Raw genomic sequence first — 22,649 nt, forward strand, 5'->3', positions numbered from 1 at the left:
AGTGATATATCTGTCTCTGGCTCCTGCTGCTCCTTCTGTTCACAGCCTGTGGCTGCAGAAATGGCTTGCCACACCCCTGCACACCCCTGAGCACTCAGCAGACACTGTCAAAAGCAGTTTACCCAGTGAAGAGTCAAACAGCATTCTATCAGGAAATGACTTGATAATACCAGGGGACACTGAATGGCAGACTGTGTTTGCCTCTCTGGAAAGATGCCTGGAGGACCCACAAATGTAGTCGTGACCTAAAACTAAGAAGACCCAGTATTGGACACTTGGCTGCCAGTCAGTTTCCTGGCACCCATCTTGAGAGAATGTCTTGTTGCTATAAAGTAAACAGGCATCTCCAAGCAAAGCCATTCTAACATTCTGCTGGTTGGGACCAGCTGCACTTCCTTTTCCTTCTGAGACCACCAAAGTGGGAAGGGTGCTGTCCTGACTTTTTAGCAGCATCCAGAGTCTGTTTCCAGAACTGAATTGTGTTTGTTCGGTGAGTGACCATGTGAGGATGCTGTGGTTTCTGGGAACCTGCTGTCTGGCTCAAGCCTGGTTCTGTTTGTCCACGCATGACCCCAGTATTGAGTGGGAAAGAAAGAACAGGCCCCACCAGTGAGACTCATGCAAAGGTCATTAGAACCTAAGATAGTACCCACATAGTTTTCTCTAAGGACATGGCTAGAGATGTGGGGAAAGAGTTTCTTGTGATAGTTGTGATAGAAAGGGTGGCCTCTCCATGTCATGACCCACTTTCAGAAGGTGCTTTATGCTCACCTCCTTTCACCCTTGGTTTTATAATGCTCTCCTCACTGAGTCCCAGGGGCACATTATGCTTCTCAAGGAGGCTGAGCACCAGGAGCTCACACTGTTCCAGCTCCCAGCTGTCCTGAGAACTCCAAGATGTGGGAATAAAATGAGGTTCCTGGGATGTTCTGTGGATTGAACTTTTTTCTGTTCTTAGCATGTTTACTGATCCTTTAAAAATCTCCTGTAAGTTGGTCTTAGGTATCCCTTGTTTTCATTAATTAAATTTACTTTGAAAAGTAAATTTGTTTCCCCATATAATTGAATTCAACATTGGTGCCCCCTGCCCCCATTTTCCAGGAGAAATTTATCTGTTTTGCAAAGGAGCAGATTCGTCGATATTTCCCCATGTGATAGAAGGCAAAGTGGATCAGGTCCGATCCAGAGTAGAGCGCAATGCAGTGGTAAGAAGCTGACCCATTCCCAGTCCCTCTCCCTCCTGTCGACCACACTTCCTGATTTCTCATTTGGGTCTGGTGCTTTCTGACATTAAAGGTTACTTTTGCTTCCTGTCTGCCAGCAACCCATAATGAGAGATCCCACTTCCTTCTGTTTATGCCGTAGCCTCCTTGGGTCCTCAAAATCCAGCAGAGGTGGCTTCTGTCCTCATAGCCAGTCCTCCCAGGACTGAGGAGCAGAGAACTCATGTTGCCTGGAACAGGGTGGCTTTCTGCTGCAGTTTAAAGACTAAACTAGATAGATATATCAGAAGCAGCCCTGTTCATGTTTCCTCAGAGAAAGTCCCCGATGGCATTCTATAGAAAGATATGCTGGGTTTCATTGACACTATTAGGGAAAATTCTCAAGCCCTGCTGTTAGCTGAAGTCTCACATCGGTAGTAGGGGGTGCTGCCCCTCCTGCTAGGATCAACCCCAGGAGAGTGGGCACACTGAGGCCAAATTCCGACAAGGTCTTCACTTTGGAACTGTCACCAGATAATTACTACAAGATTGCAAATTACCCCCCAAAAAGCTTAAATCAAACTCCGCATTTTTTTAAATGAAGGAGTAAAGTCTGTGTTCTGGTGTGGTGGCCCTGACCTGTAGGAGTTATCTCCAGACATCCTAGGCTATAGTTCTGTAATGCACAATGCTTATCTGTACAACATAATTCATTGTCCACCCTGTAGGAGTTATCTCCACATGTCCTAGGTTATAGTTCTGTAATGCACAATGCTTGTCCATATAATGTAATTCAGTGTCCACCCAACTCCCCAGAGAGCGGCTGGGTTATAACGTAACCATTCTCTTGAGAGGGTTATGAGGAAGGCCTGGAAATGACATTCAGTGGGTGACACTGGATTCACATTACATGCTGGCTTGTGCTCCACAGGAGGGACTTCGAACCCTGTGTGTTGCCTATAAGAAGCTTGAGCCAGAAGAATATGAAGATGTTTGCAAACTGCTGCAGGCTGCCAAAGTGGCACTTCAAGATCGAGAGAAGAAGCTAGCTGAAGCCTATGAGCAGATAGAGAAGGATCTCATTCTGCTCGGTGCTACAGCTGTGGAAGACCGGTAAAGATGCCACACATCTGTGCTTGGGTTACAAATGATGGCATGATGGTGGTGAGGGGTGAGGGTGGGATGGAGGGAGATTGTCCCCACATGTACAGTGCCGACATGTTCTTCACAAGGTCACGGCTTGTGTCTGTTCCTACACACAGAGTGATGACCCAGGAGGCTGTCATGGGCTGGTATGTTACTAACTGGGAATAGGATGCCTGAAATCTGTTCTCTGTGAGAGCAGCAAGTCCTTTTCAGTGCTGACCCATCTACCAAGCCCCAACTTTTAGATTTTAATGTCTTTAACCAAGACACTTAAAATTATGAAGTGGACTATTGTGAAAACCAGCGGTTATAATTACTGAGAAAGAACTTTGGATCTTCTTAGTTACACCGTGAAGGCTAACTGTGGCTTAGGCTACAGTTCTGCTGTAGGACTGTGCAGGCCAAGGAACTATCAGTCTAGCCTGAGGGCAGTGGTACAGAAAGGGGAGCAGATGTTCAGGTATCCCTGTGGGTGGATGACGTGGCTGGAATTAAGACACAGAACATGGAGGGTTGACACCTTGGGTACATGTAGGGACCAGTGGCAATAAAATGGGTGGGTGTGGGTCTGAACCATGCACTGCTAGAAGCTCTTGTCCTTCACCCACAGCTGGGCAGTGTCATCTGGGTTGGCTAAAGGCAGGGTAGGTTGGTTGGTTGGTTTCAGACAACATTTTACTATGTAGCCCTGGGATGGAACATGTGATCTTCCCAGAATTGCAGGCATAACTCTCTCCTGAAGTGATGTTTGATCACTATTTCTGTTTCTTTAAAACTCAGAGCCAGAGTATTTGCAAATCTTTATAAGCCTCAAGTTCCTTTTATTGTTTCAAAAACTTTTAAGATTAGAGAGGTGGTTTTCCTGTTTCTGGAACTGTAATAATAATATGATCTCCATGCCTCACACTGGGAAGCTCCTCCCACAGTCTTGCCAGATGATTCAAGTTAGAATTCAGCCACTTCTCTCACTCAGAATGCTTTGAGTTTTCCATATATCAGATGGCAATGGTGGTCTGATCTCATAGGGTTATGTGGAGGTGAAAGGTCATACATACCCAACCTCATGCATTATTGGCACATGCTAAGCTGGTGATATATTAGTTACCTGTGGAACCACCAGCATTATTACCAGCATCTACTATTACTTAAATGCACCTGGAACTCCAATTTGATAAGTAACATTAGAACACTTGATACCAAAGGAAATATAATACTGATGGCCTTGTTTCCAGATCTTATTTTTCCTGGAATAAGACTTTTTTCTTGCTGGTTGTGATTCTTTTCCTACTGGAAAGCCAGAGATTCTGGAAGGAACTTCTTAGCCCTGAGTATCAGTGTATTCAGTGAGAGCCAGTTGGGCACACAGAACAGCCACCTCCTTAAACATCTCTTTCAAGTTTGTCTGTTGGGTCCTGTCATTGTAAAGTACCCACTTGTAACTTTGGGAGCCATTTCAGGTCCTTTATGTTGGATCATAAGCTAGGGGTCAGGTGGCATGACTGAGTTGGTAAAGGCACTTGCCACCAAACCTAACGACCTGAGTTCCATCCCTGGGTCCCCCATATGGAAGGAGAGAATCAATTCCCATAAGTCATCCTCTGACCTCTGTGCACACACATAATAAATAAATGTAATTTTTAAAAATAGATCATGAGCCAGCAGCTTTGTACTTTGTATGCTGCAGGGCTGAATTATCTTAACAGCTTTATCTTTCTGAAAGTCTTTCTTTGGGGCCTTTGGATCCTGATCCCCACTGTCTGTCTTGGCTCCACTTTCCTAGGCTCCAAGAGAAAGCCGCAGACACGATTGAGGCGCTTCAGAAGGCGGGCATCAAAGTCTGGGTGCTCACTGGGGACAAGATGGAGACGGCCGCGGCCACCTGCTATGCCTGCAAGCTCTTCCGCAGGAGCACACAGCTGCTGGAGCTGACCACCAAGAGGATCGAGGAACAGAGCCTACATGATGTTCTCTTTGAGCTGAGGAAGACAGTGCTGCGCTGCAGTGGAAGCCTGACCAGAGACTCCTTCTCAGGGTAGGCAGCACCTCCAATCTCGTTCACAAGTCAGCCTCACTGTCCTCATGGGGACCCTTGGTCTCTATGGGGCACTAGTGCCAGCATCCTTACGAGTCAAGAGGATGCAGGGGGTGAAACAGGAACATTCTCTTTACAGCAGCTGAGTGTGTAGTGCCTGTGTACGGGTGGTTTCAAACTGCTGGGAAGAGACTACAGAAAGATGTTTTGATTGGGATAATTTTTATCTGCTCCTGAGCCTTGTAGCTTCATTGTGGATGCCTTATGACACTGCTGGAGAGATCAGGAGGGACCAATAATGCAGGCTGTTTGTCTGAGATGGAGCAGTGTTGTGGAAGTTGTTTATTTCCAAGAACATTCACGTTTTATAAGTGCTGCCCTACCAGTGCTGGGTAAATTATCTGAAGGTGGTCTCATTGGAGTCTCTGATTCATACTCTTCAAAAAATTTTTTTAATTTTTATTTATTTTGTATATGTGTCAGCATGCATTTTCCACAGTGTACATGTGGAGGTCAGAGGACAGTTTGCAGGACTTGGTTCTCTCCTTCCACCTTGTAGTTCCTAGGAATCAAAATTCAGACTGTCAGGTTTAGGGAAGGTGCCTTTACCCACTGAGCTATCTTGCTGGCCTATCTTCTGGTTAATGTAGGCAAAGTAAGTTAACTCTAAATCGTACAGAAATTTTGGGCTCTTTATGAACAGCACAAAGATACTTCCTTGCGTTGATATACAAAAAAGATTTGAAGGTGTTTTCTTGTCATTTTAAAGCCCAACCAAGGGGTTTAATAGCTCACATTCTAACAATTAAGGCTCTGGAACAAAAAGCCCAGGAGCTATTAGCCATACAGAGAGAGGGAGGCTGGCATGGAGGCCAGGAATGAAAACTACCCTCCTGATGGCCTCCTGGTACTGTCTCGGTACTGGAACTTATACAGAAACCCATAGGAAGCTGTAGTTGCTTCACTTGAGTGAAAGAAGAATTTTTCATTAAAGCATGATTTACAGTGTGGTCACAGGTACTCTACCCAGTACTATGAAGATTGTAGTGTTGAAACAATAAATATTAGCATCTCCATCCCGTGAACTCAGAGCAGGTGCCCCACAGTTTATAGTGTTCTAACTAGGTTCAGTGACTGAGTGATCCTCTCCCATGTGTGTGCTCTAACAGACTTTCGACGGATATGCATGACTATGGTTTAATTATCGATGGAGCTGCACTGTCCTTGATAATGAAACCCCGAGAAGATGGGAGCTCGTCCGGCAACTACAGAGAGCTCTTCCTGGAGATCTGTCGGAACTGCAGCGCTGTGCTGTGCTGCCGCATGGCACCGTTACAGAAGGCCCAGGTTGTATGCTCTCTCCCTAGTAGCCAGTGGGAATATGGCACAGAGAAAGACTTTTGTTCAGTCTTGCAGTCTCTGGTTTGTAAACCTTGTAGAGAGGAAGGCAACACCTTTTAGAAACAAGCAAAAATAATAGAAATTTAAAACCTGGGTCCATCGTTAAATATCAGGCCCTGGCTTCCTCTGCAGGGTGACTCTGACAGCAGGATTCTTAGGAACCTACACCAAGGGTGAGGGTGAGGGATGTTGGGTTCACTGAGTACCTGCTCTATGCCAGTGTCAGTCAGAATTTGACTTTCCTCTGTTGGACTCCAAACATCCCTGCATGCTCCCCCTGTTTTTGTAGTAAACATACCTTAAAAGTCTTTTAAAATACATTAAGTGTGCTGTGTGAAGCATGCATGAATAAGGAGTCTTTTCAGTGTTCATGAGCTTGCATGAGATCCAGCTTTTCTGTAGTACACTTCAGGTACAGGAGGCCAGGGAACCTTGAACCACCATGTAGAAATCCAGGGCCTCTCAGATGGCCCAGCCAAGACAGTACAATGCACTATGACAGTCTGAGAGCCAGGTACAGAGAGATGGTTTATGGCGTGTGTGTGACTGTGCTACTCCAATCAGCCACTGTCAGGAAGACACAGCCAGGGTTTCCCAGGAAATCCTCAGAGAAGACAGAGGAGGCACGGGGACCTGAGTGCATCCTATGCGAGATAAACATGGCTTTTTTCCTACCCTCTAACGTGTTTGACTCCGTGTAGACTTGTAATTACTTCCCCAGTGGCAGCCTGAGATTTTATTTTTAGTTTCTCAATTGATTTTACACAAATGAATGTATCCTGCCCCTTCTCATCTTGAGACAAGAAGGCAATCTAAAGTTTCCCTTCTTTTTGGTCTCCTAGCCTAACACATTATACTTAAGTACATACACGGAGGGAAAAAAAATCTATAAAGAAATTGATTTGGAAATTATAAAGAAAAATCTTGGCAAGTATTCATTGCACTAAGTTGACAGATTTAACTTTTGCACATGACAAATTTGAACCTTAAAATAGCATTAAGAATAGCTTATTTAAGAAAAAATGGTTATTTAATACCGAACAGCACCTTTGCAGAGTACAAGGTTGGCACTGGCCCCAATCTGTTCAAATACCTGAACATCACTATAACTTTGTCACTTTCCTTTTTTAAAGTTACCATATCTCAGTAGTGTTTGCTTTATTTTTGTGTTGCTTTCATTATGAGAACTTTTTCCTGTGTGAAGAAAATGGTCTGAGAATTGTAAGCTGCGAACAATTTACTCTTTTCTACGTTAGGTTTGCTTTTTTGTTAGCTCTGCCTAGTTAACAAATAGCCCTAGCAGAAGCAAAACAGAAGACAAACTGAGCATTTCTTTCTTTTCCAGATTGTTAAGTTGATCAAATTTTCAAAGGAGCACCCTATTACCTTAGCAATTGGTGATGGTGCCAATGATGTCAGTATGATCCTGGAGGCCCACGTGGGCATAGGTGAGCCATTGCTGGTTTGGTTGGGGTTGGCACTTTAGGTAGACAAAGCCATATTATCGCCTGCAGAGGGTCCTTATGCCTCCACCTGTAACTGGTGCATTTGCAGAGGGACATGCCTGGTGTCCTAGTTTTCTTTCTGTTGCTCTGATAAACCAGCTTGGAGAGGGAAGGGTTTATTTAATCTACAGTATAGTGCAGCATGGAGGGGAGCCAGGACAGACACTCAAGGCGGAGACCGTGAAGGAACATTGCTTACTGACTTACTCAGCCACTTTCTTACACAGCCCAGGCCCACCTGCCCAGGGATGGCACTGGGTAGGCCAGACTCTCCTGCATCAATTAGCAGTTAAGAAAATGCCTCATATATATGACCAAGGCCAATCTGATGGAGGAAATTCCTCCATTGAGGCCCCCTCTTTCCAGGTGTCTCTAGTTTGTATCAAGTTGACAAAAACTAACCACACCTAGGGATGGTTTCCTATGCTTAGCCAGCTCTGGCTGACCAGCGCGTTCAATCCTTCATCCTAGGCGTCATTGGGAAGGAGGGTCGCCAGGCTGCAAGGAACAGTGACTATGCAATACCGAAGTTCAAGCATTTGAAGAAGATGCTGCTTGTTCACGGGCATTTTTATTACATTAGGATATCTGAGCTTGTGCAATACTTCTTTTATAAGGTAGGGGGTCTCTTTGCTCCTCTCAGTTGCAGTGGCACATGGAGAACTCAATGGCATGACCTTTGTCAAGTGACTTGATGTTTCCAGGGTCATTTATCTACAAAGAGAAGTGACCATCAGGAAAGAAGTTTGCTCCTATTACAAGGGGATGTCTGGCATATCTCAAACCCTCTCAATATTATGTGGAGCCAGCAGGGAGAGCTGTAAGATGTTTGAGGAAGGGTGGCTTGTTCCTCTAAACAGGCCCTTCCTAGACAGGTAGCTTTTCCCTGTGGACTCCATTGCTGCACTGCCTGTGCCTGCCATGGCCAGACTGTAGTCACATGTATATCTCAGTTATCACTGAAGGGAATTTTCGAAGCCCATTCTGCTGTTTTGTAGGATGCCAGGCCCACCTGGAATAATTCCCCCATGTAAAGTAGAGTCTGTTGACAACAGCCTGTGAATCCTGGGTGAGCGATACACCTCTGCAGAATGCCCTTGAACTAATGGCTGTGACTTTTCTTTCAGAATGTCTGCTTTATTTTCCCTCAGTTTTTGTACCAGTTCTTCTGCGGGTTTTCACAGCAGGTCAGTCCAATGTTGTAAGTTGGAAACTTGCCAGAGCCTTTTTTTTTCCTTCCCTGATGGGTGGCTGTAGAGGAGGAAGACACTTCAGGAACTGGAGGACAGTGCCCTCTCCCCTCCCACCCCCCAAGTTGGGAGGGGTCCAGCTGCCATCCATCTTCTGTCCCCAAGGTCTGTCAGTAGGTGTGGATGAAGGGTCAGGCCACAGAACTGAGGCATTTCCTAGCCCCCAGAGTCTACTGGTTCTGTATGTCCTGAGACTGCTGTATTCCTAGACACAAGTGATATAGCTAATAGGCCTGTCCCCAATTCAGGATACTCAGGGTGGGGCTGTCTAATTACAGGGAAGAGTTAAACTCACACCTGAGCCCTTATGGATGTCAGGGTCATTCTTAGAGTCTGAGGCATTGAAATGGACTAGATGCAGGCATATGTGACCTCAGAGAAGGGCTCCTCAGTATATGCTGCCCAGGCAGACACCTTTCTGTCACCATGCCTTGTCCTGTATGCTCAGATGGAGATGGACCAAAGGCATGGATCTGCAGCAGCCAGGGCCAGGTGAATAGAAGCTGGAAGACAGTGAAAGTAAACAGAATTGCAAACTTTTTAGTCCAAACAGCCTTCTGCTGGCTGTAAATTTAAACCTAACTTAGTAAACTGAAGTCTGAAGATTGTCCTAGTCCTTTTATCTCTATAGAAAGATGACGCTTATGGATTTTAGATGTACTTTCTGCATGTTTAAGCTTCTTTACATATTAAAAAGTAACATTTAGGGGCTGAGGAGATGGCTTGGTTGATAAAGGGCTTGCTGAAGGAACATTAGCACCTGAGTTCAAATCCACAACACTCACATAAAAAGCCAGGTATGGTGGCACGCACCTATAATCCCACTGCTGGGGAGATGGAAACACGAGATTATCTGGTCACTGGCCAACCAGTCTAGCTAAATCAGTGAGCTCCAAATTCAGTGAGAGACCCTGTCTCAAAATATAAAGTGGAGAGCAATTGAGGATGATACCTGATGCGTGAGTGTGTACACACACACACACACACACACACACACACACACACACAGAGTGACAAACTAGATTATAGCACCTGTCAGTAAAGTCATTGTGGACTGTTACTCAGCCTGTGTCTCCTCGTTGCAGACTTTGTACGATACTGCGTATCTGACTCTCTACAACATCAGCTTCACCTCCCTCCCAATTCTTCTGTACAGCCTCATGGAGCAGCATGTGGGCATTGAAGTGCTCAAGAGAGACCCGACCCTGTACAGGTAGGTACATGCCTCCTCTCTGTACAGGGTGTACCCCCACCCCCAACTCCTTCTGTGCAGCATAAGGAACAGATAGGAAGCAGGGTGACTCCAATCAGCCCCACCTGGTGGGCATTGTTTCAAAGCTGGATAGCTTGCTTCTGCAGGAGTGTGGATAAACAGCCATGCAGTATCCTAGAGTGTGCTCCATAGGTGAGGCAGATTTACACTAGCTTGAAAGTGCACTCAAAGCCAGTCTGCATTTCACTGTGCTGTTTGGGAGCAATAAAAAAGCCAAGGATAGGATCTCCATCTGTTTTGGCCTCAGTGAAGGCATTTCTTAGTAATAAGACAAAGCTGTTTATCTGCTACTTCAGAACCCAGAGTCTCTAACATTCTATAACAGGGAGATTCCCATACTCTTGTCCAGAGTCTCCTGATAGTAACAAATATCAGGCTACACTCCACACTGGTGTCCTTTACCCACAGCATTCAGATAACCAGGGTCTCTCGTCCTTTTTGAGTATGTATGCATACACACGTGTATGTGTAGTTTTAGAAGTCATCATGACTTCAGAGGCAACCTTCCCCCATCTAGTTCCACAGGAGCCCAAGCCATGGGCTTCACAGCTTTCATTAGAGTGTTTAGTCATTTATGAGGCCTTGATGCCTAAGGAAACAAGCATGTGTGCTGTTTTAAATAGGCACAGAGCGATTGCTGCAGAGAAACCAGTGGAGCAGACCCGGGGAGTCATGTGGGTTGGGAGCAAGCCCAAGTCCTCGGTCTGAATTAATCAATGTGTGTCAGAGTCGTGTGGTGGTGTATGTCACTTGCCTTCAGAAAAAAAAGAGTGCACTGGGTTATCTGCTTTTAACAGCATCACAGCTGAATATGTAGAGAAAGTACTCAAAAAAAACAGTAGAGAACACTGGTATGTAGCATAGGATGCAGCCTTGGCAGCGTGCAGCTTGTGTCATTGCAGAGGGTAGACTTGTGTCTCATGTCACCACTCCTTTTCCCACCCTTTTCCTCAGAGACATCGCCAAGAATGCGCTGCTCCGCTGGCGAGTGTTCATTTACTGGACGTTCCTCGGCGTATTTGACGCTTTAGTATTTTTCTTTGGTGCTTATTTCATGTTTGAAAACACAACCGTGACCAGCAACGGACAGGTCAGTACCGAGCTTGATCTTGTTGGCTTCACTGCTTAGGAATAAAAGCCCCACCCTGCTCAGCCTTGTAGAACAATTATGTGAGAACAGGTCAGCCCTCGGTTAGATGAGCACAATTAGATGTGACTCCGTGGAACACGTTACGCGAAGGATGAAAGAATGTGTCATACCCAGACCAACAAGCACCACCTTCCATGGAGCTTCCCCTCTACCAGCTGTAGGGGAAGGCCTGTCCTGAGGTTTTCCAGGCTTGTTTATAACTTGTACCCCATTGTGAGATAATCCCCAGGGGCTCAGTTACTTCACTCAGCCTTTCCCTTTCGCATGGGAGTTAAGTTGTGCTAGTGTTTCTCCACAGCACATAAGTATGTCCCCTTGGGGAGTAGATCTGTAGTTCTCTAGTGGACAGCAGCTTGTTATTTGATTACTTTCTGGGGTTTGTTTTATTCGTATCTTGCTTTTTTTTCTTTTTGCCACTTGCCTCCCTTCCCACTCTCAGATAATGACCACCAACACAAACATGGTAAGACACCCTGGGTTTGTCCTCTCTGTGTTCTTGGAGTGCATTACGAATAAAATATTTCTTGAAAATATTTTCAAATGTGACTTCTTCTGTGTGCTTTGTCAGTAGAAATGCTGTTAGCCATTCCTGCCCTCTACTGGCATCAGAGCCGAGAGTCCCTGAAAGGTGTCTCCTCCCTGGGTCTCTGTCAAGGCTTCAGTAGAAAGAGGGCTAGCAAACTGACCCTATAGGTCTGCACTTCCCTGCAAACCAAGGACACGAGGCCTGGTGGAAGCCTTGCTTTGGTGGTATACCTTTGCCACCTGGGGAAGGGGGAACAAGAGGCATCCAGCAGACCTTAGTGTTGTCTCCACTTAAAATCATAAGTATTGAGCTTAGCATCGCTTCTCCTTGAGGTTACTGGTTCTGAGATGGCTGTTCAAATGAACACTGAAATTGGCATTAGAGGAAACTCCTCCTCAGCTGTCCCTTCCAGGAGCTTAACAGAAATGCTTCTCACTTCTTGTTTAACCAGCTCTTCCCTTCCCCTCATGTTGATCCCTCAGTCTGTTAGAGTGAAACCCCAGAGTCTTGCCCTGTGTCCTGGCATTTTGTTTACCCATGTATCTGTTCGTAATTATAAGGTACTGTTCTCTCTCATTATAACTTAAGTCAGTTTTTACTAAATTTGAACCTGAAATTTTATTTAGCTGTGGTAAAGATTTTAAGCTCTCCTATAACTTACTGTGTCCATTTATTTTAATCAAATAATGCCTACATGCCACCAGACATCCCGTAAGTGAGATTAGACCATTGTTTGATTCTTAGGTGACTCATATGATTTCCCCGTAGAAATACTTTACATAAAAATCTTGCAGTCTCGTGTATATCTGAAACACTCAGACCTCAGTGCTCAGTTTTCCAGGTCACTGTCACAGTATATCCTGCCACTGTAGTCCCCTTCATCTGGTGGTCACTGGCATGGGAGGCTGAGGATGGAGCTTACATGGGCTGGGAAACTGGGTGAAGCCAGGTGATAGCTAGAGGCAGAGCCAGAACTCGGATCCTGACTTGTACCAGTGTCATGGCATCCCTCTCGCATCCCACACTGCCTGTAGCAGCGTGCGCTTCGCATTTCCAGGTACAGTGATAGGTGTTCTCCAGGGGTGCCTGGAGACAGTGCTAGGAAAGGACTTGGGTGGCTCCTTGCTTTCAAGGCGATGTGCTTGCCCCCTAGGCCTTCTCAGAGACACTGCAGCATCTCCTACATCTTCTGACACCCCTGGGGTCCTGGTGTGTCTCTTCCTAGGCTGCTCTGGCCACTGGGTATAGCACCATCTCCACTGTCCTTCGTAGGAGCCCAGGATTCTTGTGTTCCCCTTGCCTGGCCTCCTTGTCCTCTACTCCTCAGACTGTCTTTGGGCCTCATCAGGCCTTGAGTGAACTACTAGGAGGATGCTTCTAGGTGGCCCTGCAGTGTCCCTACCCGTCAGTCCCATTCTTGTCATTAACCATTGTTAAAGTGTTCATTATAACTAGAAATGAGGACAGAAAGGCAGAGGCCACATAGTCCAGCTGAGCATCCCACAGGGCTTTGCTGCTGTAGAAGACTTTGGTGGCCACCTTTTCTTTGCACACTAGCTTGTCAGTGGATGCTCAGCATGTATCAAAGATGGCTGGCAGGATCATCCCAAACCAGTTCTTGGAGCAGGTGACTAATTCACCAAGTGTATGTTCAAAGTCCAGCATGATTTGAGAACACTGAGCTCTGTTCAGTCTGAGGACCTAAAAGACTGGTCACCTTGACATCACTGTGACAAGTATTACAAGGTAGACGTCTTCACTTATCTGTGAGGTAGGAATGGAGGGTTTGAGATGATCAAGGCCACTCCACAAGCAAGGGAAGTCAAGGAAGTCTGATTTCCAGGCATGTGCACCCCTCATCCAGGGCCCCTGGCCTCCAGAGAGCCCTTCTCAGCCTGAGTTATGTTGATATATATATTTGGGGTATGAGAGTGTTAGATCTACAGGGGTCAAGGGCAAGGAGCAACTCTGGTTGGTGACAGTCTAATACTTGATGCTCCGTATGGATCCAGAATGCATTTTCCAGATGCTTCCATCAGTTCAGAGGCTTTTTCTATTAATTGTGGTTAAAGGAGAACTACTTATAAAAAGACCTACTGCATTCCATGGGCACATTCATGATGTGAGGGAATGATGGAATTATCAGTAACTTTAAAAAAATTGTTTATGGGGGCCAGAGAAATGGCTCAGTGGTTAAGAGCACTGACTGCTGTTGCAGAGGACCCGGGTTCGATTCCCAGCACCCACAGTAGCCGGGTGTGGAGGTGCACGCCTTTAATCCCAGCACACGGGAGGCAGAGGCAGGCGGATCTCTGAGTTCAGGCCAGCCTGGTCTACATAGTGAGTTCCAGGACAGCTGGGGCTACAGGGAGACGCTGTCTCAAAAAGACCAAAAAAAAAAAAATTGCTTATGGAGCATTTTCTACACTGACATTAAAAAAACATAATTATTTCTTATTTTAATACCACAAAGGTGATAATCGCTGTGCACTGGAGTGTTCCTAGATAGTATTCAGTTTAAAATGTTTCAGTAGTCAAGAGACACCTAGAGGACAGCCAAGGCATAGCTGGCCATGGTGGGTGATCACAGAGCACAGCTGATAGATGGAGGTGCAGAGTTGCCCAAGAGGATACAGAGGGGTTATAACTTTGACCTTAAGAAAGAACAGATCATGTCTGTCACAGAATATTTATGAATACTTTTGTATGCATAAATTAAATTGTCTTCAGTTCAAAGGCTTTAGTGAGCGGAAAACATCTTAACAACAATGCTTATTCTCAGAAGATAGGAAGAAGCAAGGAACAAGAACTGGGCTGACATCAGGCAGATAGGTGGGACTGACCCAGGGACAGTAACTGTTGTAACAGTTACAGCCTGCTGTGACAGAACTGAGGCTGTCAGCCTGCTGAACTGTCAGTGGAGGTAAATTATAGAAGTATGAGTCAATCAGTGGAGATATGTTATTGAGGTATGCATCAGCCAGACCACCAGTGGTGTGGTATTACTGAAGTTTGTGTCAATTAGACCATCAGTGGAAGATGCATTGTTGGAAGTATCTGTCAGTCCAACAGTGAAGGTTTATCATTAAGTTGTGAATCAATCAGTTGTTGAAGTATGAGTCCGTGGTTTCATCAACAAAGATATGTTTTTGAGGTATGAGTCATTCTATCAGTGAAGGTGTATTGTTGAAGTATGAATCTGTCAGACCATCAGAGTGTTGCTATATTGTTGAGATGTAATTCAGTCAGACACCAATGGATGCATACTTTCAGGTCCTGAAGAAGTCAGAAGCGAGAATGTCATTGGGGCTTATGAGAAGGTAACCACCTATCAATAAGGGGGCTGGTGTTCTAAATTCTAGATGCATTCCCCACTCCCCACCCATAGATCCTGAGGGAATCTAACAAATACAGAGTAACTGTTGCTGGGTAACCAGAAGGCTCTCCCTGGAAACATGAGGGACTGAGGACTGTATGGAGATAGCTCCATGGTCATCTGCCCCAGTGAGGTGGCACTGGCTGGCCAAGTACCTTGGATATGGGAAGGTAAATGACCACATTTCCTGGGTTCCTAGCCAGTTTCCAAGTTCCCTTTTGAGACTACTACACTTTTTCTGCCTGTGAAAGTGGTAGTGGTCGCTGTGTATCCTTTTAGACTCCAGGCCAGGTGTCCTATGGTGGCACCCCAGGTGTGCTGTAACTCCCCAAACCCAAGGAGACCTGGCATTGGTGGAGGGTCACTTCCCCCTATAGACAGGTATAGGAGGAGCACAAGGTCACCTTGGCCTGGTATGTGATGCTGCTGCCCCGTGTGCCTATTGCTGACACCATGCCACAAGGTATCTGATTTTTTAAAGAGTTCTACATGTCCTGCTAGTTGGTAGCACAGAACAGCTGGGGTGGAGGCAGTAGGGTGCCCCCCTCCCAGGCTAGCCCCCGCAGGAGCAAATTGGACCTCCTCTCACCTGGGTATCACCATTTGGCTAAATACTATAGTTTTCAATTAATCCAGTAGCTGTTCGATTTCCAACACCCTGTTAGGTAAATATTTTCTTGGACTGCAGTCAAGCTGTATCAGGTTCCAGAGTTGTAAAGCACTCCTGCCTCAAATGTGAAACTTGGGAAGAGGGTACTTATGACACCTCTTAGTCATGGTGGCTCTCCCTCATGAGGACCTATCCTGAACACTTAGCATCTCTGGTTTCTGCCCACTGGTTGCAACAGTGCCCACCCTGCCCTGATCAGATGTCCCTTGCCCAGAAGCCCCCAACTTGCAGGTGTAAGGGTTTTGTGGATGATGTTTCTAAGCTAGGGAAAAGGACCTTTCTGTGAGAGGATGAAGAGCAGGACATGGTGCAGTCCCTGAGAAGTTAGTGTTTTCTACAAAGTCCTTGTGCTTTTCCAGAACTCTACAAGTTCTTATCCATTGTGTATGTCCAAGGACTCCTATAACCCATGACTTCATTGAAATAGTTTTGGAGTTAGTTTATGGGCATGTTTCTTTGATTGAAGACTAATTATAGGGAAAGGCACCCCAACTTTTTAATTCTTCATGACATAAAAAATTTAATTTTATTTTAAAGAAGCAGTGGGAACATCCTCTGAGAAGCACAGTTCATAGAACCCAGCAAATGGAATGGCCACCTTATGTGGTGTGTAGCAACCTCTGGGAACTGTTTGCAAAAGGTTCCAGTGGCCTGGCTTTCAAGAGAGAAAGGACTTGCAGTTGTGGGTCTTGCATTGTGTGTCTGTCTGTAGTTGGGAAACGTGTTGTTCTCTTGTAGTATGACTCCTGTCTGTGCGTTCCATCCATCCTGCCCAAGTGCCTGCTGGATGGAGGGCAGCCCACCTCTGCTTGGTCTTCCCTTCCTGGTGATTGGTTGTTGGCAGCTGTGGCTGTGGCCATGGCCTGGCTGTTGGAAGGGTGGGCTTTGTCCAGTTTTGTTCCACCTGCCCGCTTCCTCCTTGTCCTGAGGTCTTCTTGGGGAAGCCCACCCTGATGCTGCTACTCACTGTGCCCTGGTGTCTCTTCTGGCTGTCTCCTGCAGTATTCTTCTGGCTGTGCCCCTAAGCTGTGGACAACTCTGTTAATAGATGCAGGACTCTGTGTTTGTTATTGAGATTGGCAGAGCACAGCCTGGGAATAAGGTGAACAGCCCTTCTACAGAAAACAGCCTAGACATGTCCAAGTCTACACCATGCATTTTAACTCTAGCTATACGGTCTCTATCCCTACCGAGTCTGAGACATTAGGACTCTTGACTGTCATGTGCTAGCACCCAGCAAGGCCAGTTTCAGGGGCCGGCAGAACACTAGAGTGGGTCAGTCCCAAGCCAGTCTTGGTCACTGTGCTGGCCAGGAGCCACCAGAGCTCTCTCTTCTCTGGCTTGGGAAATGTAGGATACGTGGTCCCCATACCTTTGAACTGAGATGCAGAGATGATGAGTTGTGTTCCTAGCACCCGTGCTTGGGGTGAGGGAGGAGAGGTGCGTGTCAACAGGTGCTCATTCGGACTGTTGTCCCCACAGATGTTTGGAAACTGGACCTTTGGGACACTGGTATTCACTGTGATGGTGTTCACTGTCACCCTGAAGGTGAGTCACAGCCGTGGGTGTGTATGCTGCAGCCATGGCCAGCCCACCCACCCACAGCACCCCATGAACTCTCAGAATCCTGGATCTGTGCTAAGGCTGTCAGCCCCCATGATGGTTGCCCTTGGGTCACCTTCCCACTGCTCCAGCAAATCTGTACCACCTAGTATGTGAACTTCCCAAATTACCCCCAAGGAAATGAAGAGTCTTTATAAAAGAATTCAGATTGAAATTCTCTTAATAATACATAGCCTCTATATAACTACTTATATAGATTAATTATATAAATACTTCTGCTTAAAAAAATTAGTGTATTTTAGAAAATTCATATTCTTAAACTCAAGTCAAATTCTGTGGAGAATGTCATTATGAAATTCCCCAAACCCATCACATTGAGGCTTTACAAGTGTCTTTAAAGGCTTTAAAAGAAACCCCTCAGGTTGTCTTCCCAGGCAGTGGTGTGCAGCAGCATGGAGGGTACTTCCTGTTTGGCTTCCCAGGACCAAAGAACCCAGGACGCACCAGCCATTTCCCCCTGGGGACACATGGGGTTGGGTTTGGTGTGGTTTTGTCTTATAAACTTTGCGCAGGCACTCTGCTGCCGGGCTTCGTTTCTGCTTCATTGTTCATTATTTTCTGGCCCTCCTTTCTGAGTGCCTGGATGACACCTCTTTCTCTTGTAGCTGGCATTGGACACACACTACTGGACTTGGATAAACCACTTTGTCATCTGGGGGTCGCTGCTCTTCTACGTTGTCTTTTCCCTGCTCTGGGGAGGAATTATCTGGTAAGCACCACGTGGCCCTAACTGACCCACACCCCTTTCATCTGGGGCTCAAGATGCATAGCCTCCAGCCTCCTGCATTGGAGTGGTGCTGGCTGAGCCTTTGTGTGCCTCGTGTGTTCTGTGCCTGGTGTCACAGGCCCTTTTGGGGGCTCTAGCAGAGTACTGAGCCGAGTGGTTTATAATGACTTGAGTGTATGGAAACTGATGAGGCTGTGGAGGCCAGAAGTCTGAGGGAACAGTACCAGTGATATCTGCTTGGCACCTTGTGAGAGTCATGCATTATGTCCATGACATAACAGAAAAAGGGAGGAAGGAGAGAACACCAGCTCTTCTCAGCCTCATTTCCTCTAATGCTGCCACATGGACCCATACTCAGGACCTCAGTTCATCCTCATCATTTACCAAAAGGTCCCATCTCCAAATGCCACTGATCGAGACTTGAGGATCAAGTTTCCACATGTGAACCTTGAGGATGCTTTTACTCCATAGCCCCAGATGCAGCGGGGACAGGATGATGTGTGTCCCTTCTGCTGTGGCATTCCCAAAGGGTCATAGCAGCCCGACCTCACATGAAGACGTCGTTCCTAGGGAAGGAGTATGTCCTTCAACTAAGATAATACAACATGGGCAAGGTCTAGGAAAGTCCTGCAACCAGAGTACCAGGCCTGGAGAGTACTGGGAGGTGTTGTGGATGCTTTCTGTTGCTGTGGTAAACACTCTGACCAATAACAATGTGGGGAGGAAAGGGTTTATTTCATCTTACACTTTGTAGTTTGTCATAGAGGGAAGCTAAGGCAGGAACTCAGGCAGGGACCATGAAGGAATACTGCACACTCACTTGCTCCCCATGGCTTGCTTGGCTACCTTTTACAGTCCAGACCCACCTGCCCAAGGGTGGCACCACAGTAGGCTGGCCTTCCTATATCGTTTAACAATTGAGAAAATGCCTTGTAGACATGCCTATATGCCAATCTGATGGAAGCAATTTCTCAACTAAGGTTCCCTCTTCCAGATGTCTGGTTTGTATCAAGTTGTCAAAAAGCACTAATCTGCACAGAAAGGGCAGCTACAGACCTGTAGCTGGTCCACATTGTCCTCTTGGTCAGGCCAGCCTTGCCCTATGCCTCACCAGGTTATAAGACTCAAAGCAAAATCCTGTTCTCTCTGCATTGTAGCCCCTGGAGAGAAGCTGCCTTAGACAAACAGCACTTTGACCTCCTTCCTCCCTGACACTCAGCCAGGGGACGTTGGTGGGTGTATTGCATGACAGCTGGAGCCCTGCAGAGGCAGAGAGCATCTATGAGTGGCCCAGAGCCTTACTGTGCTGAGCCAGAAAGTCAGACCTGAGATTCCAGCAGGTCCTGAGACTGAGGCAAGGAAGCTTCAATGGTAGCCTGGGACAGTGGGCCTGTGGGTCACATGGCCTCCATGGAACTCTCCCCCCTGAATTGTGAGCCTCAGGAGCTGATCCAGCAGTTCTAGGTGCCTTGTCTCTGCAGACCCCTTCAGATCCAGTCTCATTATCCCTTTCTTTGTATCCACACTCAAATTGAATGTCATTGGAGGTGAGGGCTTTACTCTATCCTTAGACTGTTCATGGTGCCAAGAGCTAGAAGATGATCCCCAGGTGTTGGGTGGAAACAGGGAACATGGAGCCAAGAGAGCCATGGGCAGCCTCATTAATCCCTGAACTTCTCCATCTCCTCGGGTGGGGCCCATGGAGACCCCAGGAGGCATGTGTGTGGAGCATTTGGCTACCCAGGCTTCAGTTAGCCACTAAACCTGCTGGGTCAGTGCTGCACCAATACCTTCATGTGGACATGACCATGTAAACATCACCCTTTCACACTGTGTTTTTTAAAATATTTATTTTTATTTTATGTGTATGAGTGTATTTCCTGCATGTATGTAAGTGCACTTGTGTCATACAATGCCTTGGAGGTCAGAAGAGGATGTCAGATCCCCCGGAACTGGTGTTAGGACGGTTGTTAGCCGCCATGTGGGTGCTGAGAATCGAACCCAGGTCCTCTGCAAGAACAGCCAGTGCTCTTAACCACTGAGCCATCTCTCCAGCCCTTCACGTCATGTTTCTTGTCCCATTCTGAAACTGGACTTCTGGGATCCCCATTCCCCTTTGAGATGATGTTCTTCCTCCCACTTGTAAGACTGCAGGAGGCAGATTCACAGCAGGCAGGCAAGCAGGTAAGCAGGATGGTGTGCCTAGGGACTGCCAGTGCTAAAAGTGGAGCTTCCAGACAGATGGCCTCCAGGGAGGGTTTGGGAAGTAGTATGAGGCTGTGGCATCCCTCCTGACCTGGTAGGGTTTCAACTAGTACCCTGTCTCTTGCCCAGGCCATTCCTCAGTTATCAGCGGATGTACTACGTATTTATACATATGCTGTCCAGTGGGCCTGCCTGGCTGGGCATCATGCTGCTTGTCACTGTCAGCCTCCTCCCTGATGTCCTCAAGAAGGTCCTGTGCAGACAGCTGTGGCCCACAGCAACAGAGAAGACCCAGGTATGGAGGCTTGCCATCCAGGCCAGCCACTTTGCTCTGTCCATCTTATGATTGGGAAGTAACCAAGGTCTGCGGGTCATAAAACTGATTAGCCCACAACTTACAATGAATTCTACAATGGCACATGTTTCAAGTGTGAAATTAGGTAAAATGAATAATGTTTGGTTTGATCTTTAGAATTTAATAATCAACTGAAATAAGAAAAAGAATGAGAGATCAAAGATTAATAAAAAAAATTACTTAATATAAATTCATAAAAAATAATTATTACTTTTACTATTAAATTATGGACTGGTTTGGTACCCAATGATATAGTATCTGTTTAGCATTTGCAAGGCTCTGAGTTCAGTCCTCAGCACTGAAAAAAAAATTTTTAATTATGTCACTTTTAAGGCTCAGAGGATTTACCTTTATAGGAGGGCATTGGTGGGGGATGCCTGTTTCCCACCTTCCGAACTGGCTGGCAACATGAATCCTCAGCTGGACCCTGTGGTCAGGGCAGAGCATGATGCTGACAATTGTGGCCCACCTGGGTTACAGTCCCTAGGAATCCACCAAAAACACAGATTTCCACCTCAGCCATGAATCCTAATCCCCTAGTGAGGCAGGGCTGTGGGATCTGCATTTCCAGCATCTTCTCTGTGATCCTTGGTGCTACAACATGGAAACACAGAGCCTTAGTGAAGAAAGCACAGAGTGGAACCCAGGCACAGGTCCCTCATCACCTGGCTGCCCCTTGGCTCAGATGTGTGGAACTTCAGTCTAAAGTAGAGCCAGCTAGCCATGTTTGGGGTGGGAAGCAGGTAACCCTACCTGGGGGCTGGTTACCACAAGCAGTGGGATCCTGGCTGGTAAGCCTTCTTAGGACTTAGTGCTAATTCAGCATGTTCAGGTCACCAGTTCTTCCCTGCTTCATGCCTCCTACCACAGTTGATAAAATCAGCTGTCAGAATTCTTACCCAGGCCTCTGCTCATGGGAATAGACATGTTTACCCACAGTCACTGTAAACAGTTCAAAGTTAATGCCTCTCAACAAAGTGATACTGAACAGGGCTAGTTGTAGAACACAGCATGAGAGAGAGCAGAATAGCATCTGCCAGTCATTGAGACCCCCAGGGAACAGTTGGCCCCAGAGCTGTGATCAGTGCTCAACTGCTGTGGTTCTGTGGGAGCAACATTCATGGTCCCTAGCCAGCAGCCCAACCCGTATGGAACTGGGAAGCTGTTTAACAGTTCTCCTCTAAACAAACCTGACAGCCTTGACTCTTCAGCAGTGCAGTTCCAAGGCTAACATGTGTTTTCCTAAAACCACCATGCCTAGGGGCACAGTGTATACTCAGGTTCCTGATATCCTGTACACAAGGGCACAGTGGACACTCATCATAATGACAGCCTGTGCTCAGGGTTACATTAGACACATGTTCATGATACCCTATAAACAGGGATGTAGTATACGTGTGTTCATGACACCAGGTGCCCAGGAACACTGGATATGTGTGGGGATGCTGTGTTCATGACAACACCCATGTATGGGAACAGAATGAACACTCATACTCATAGTAGAACTGTTCACAACCACTCCCTGTGCCTGGGGCACTCTGACACATGGGACAGTGGGATACATGTTTATGATGACAACTGTACCATGGAGTTCTGACCCTGAGAGAGGGGCACGGCTTGGGATGCCTTCTTGGTCCCCTGGCCAGGATGTAGCCACATTCATAAAAGCATCCTCTGCCTGGTCCACAGACATTGGTGGACATTCGGGTGCCAAGTTAGATTTACCTGTGATGGATGTTCAGGTACTGAACTGGCTCCCCCTGTGATGGACATTTAGGTGCTCAGCTGGATATGCCTCAGTAAAGTTGAGCTCTGCAGGTGTCAAGGGCACCTCTCCACAGGGCTCAAGCTCTGCTGTGGCTGTGCGTATGGCTTATACCATGGGTCCCTGCTCTGCAGGAATCTTCTGGAATGGCCTTAGAAGGCAGGTAGGAGATACTAGGAGAACCTTTCCCATCCCCTCCTTTAGTGAAGAAGTCCCCATAGCTGCAGTGAGCTGTGAAGCCTGTGAGAAGTACCTTACTACAAACCATCCCAGATTATAGGAGGCACAGAGCAGGGAGGAGCTGGGGGGTGGCCTGGGTGGGGAGGAGCGGGCCAGTGTGTCCTGGCATGGCAGTACCCAGCAGCCAGGGCAATGGTGTTAATATATGCCAGGATGTTTGCCTGTAACCAACTTACCTCTTGTCTCTCTCTCCTGCCTCCTTT

The 22,649-nt window shown here is 46.8% G+C and overlaps 1 protein-coding gene across 7 annotated transcripts in view; it reads left to right on the plus strand.

The window, feature by feature from the left end:
• Positions 1–22,649, plus strand: part of Atp11a (ATPase phospholipid transporting 11A) — a 128,099-nt gene that overhangs the window by 99,854 nt on the left and 5,596 nt on the right. For 6 of the 7 annotated variants that reach the window (XM_029553694.1, XM_029553695.1, XM_017802020.2 and 3 more), the window contains exons 17-28: positions 1,102–1,205; positions 2,134–2,315; positions 4,129–4,380; positions 5,550–5,727; positions 7,127–7,229; positions 7,758–7,903; positions 8,414–8,473; positions 9,622–9,749; positions 10,764–10,899; positions 17,014–17,079; positions 17,760–17,863; positions 20,216–20,381. In XM_029553694.1, the coding sequence (XP_029409554.1) occupies positions 1,102–1,205; positions 2,134–2,315; positions 4,129–4,380; positions 5,550–5,727; positions 7,127–7,229; positions 7,758–7,903; positions 8,414–8,473; positions 9,622–9,749; positions 10,764–10,899; positions 17,014–17,079; positions 17,760–17,863; positions 20,216–20,381 (1,625 nt within the window). Of the gene's footprint in view, positions 1–1,101; positions 1,206–2,133; positions 2,316–4,128; positions 4,381–5,549; positions 5,728–7,126; positions 7,230–7,757; positions 7,904–8,413; positions 8,474–9,621; positions 9,750–10,763; positions 10,900–11,398; positions 11,546–17,013; positions 17,080–17,759; positions 17,864–20,215; positions 20,382–22,649 lie in introns of those variants that run through there. The other variant, XM_029553698.1, reaches the window with a different exon arrangement.

Source organism: Nannospalax galili, unplaced genomic scaffold (genome assembly GCF_000622305.1).
Source record: "Nannospalax galili isolate Female #2095 unplaced genomic scaffold, S.galili_v1.0 scaffold744, whole genome shotgun sequence".
NCBI lineage: Eukaryota > Metazoa > Chordata > Mammalia > Rodentia > Spalacidae > Nannospalax > Nannospalax galili.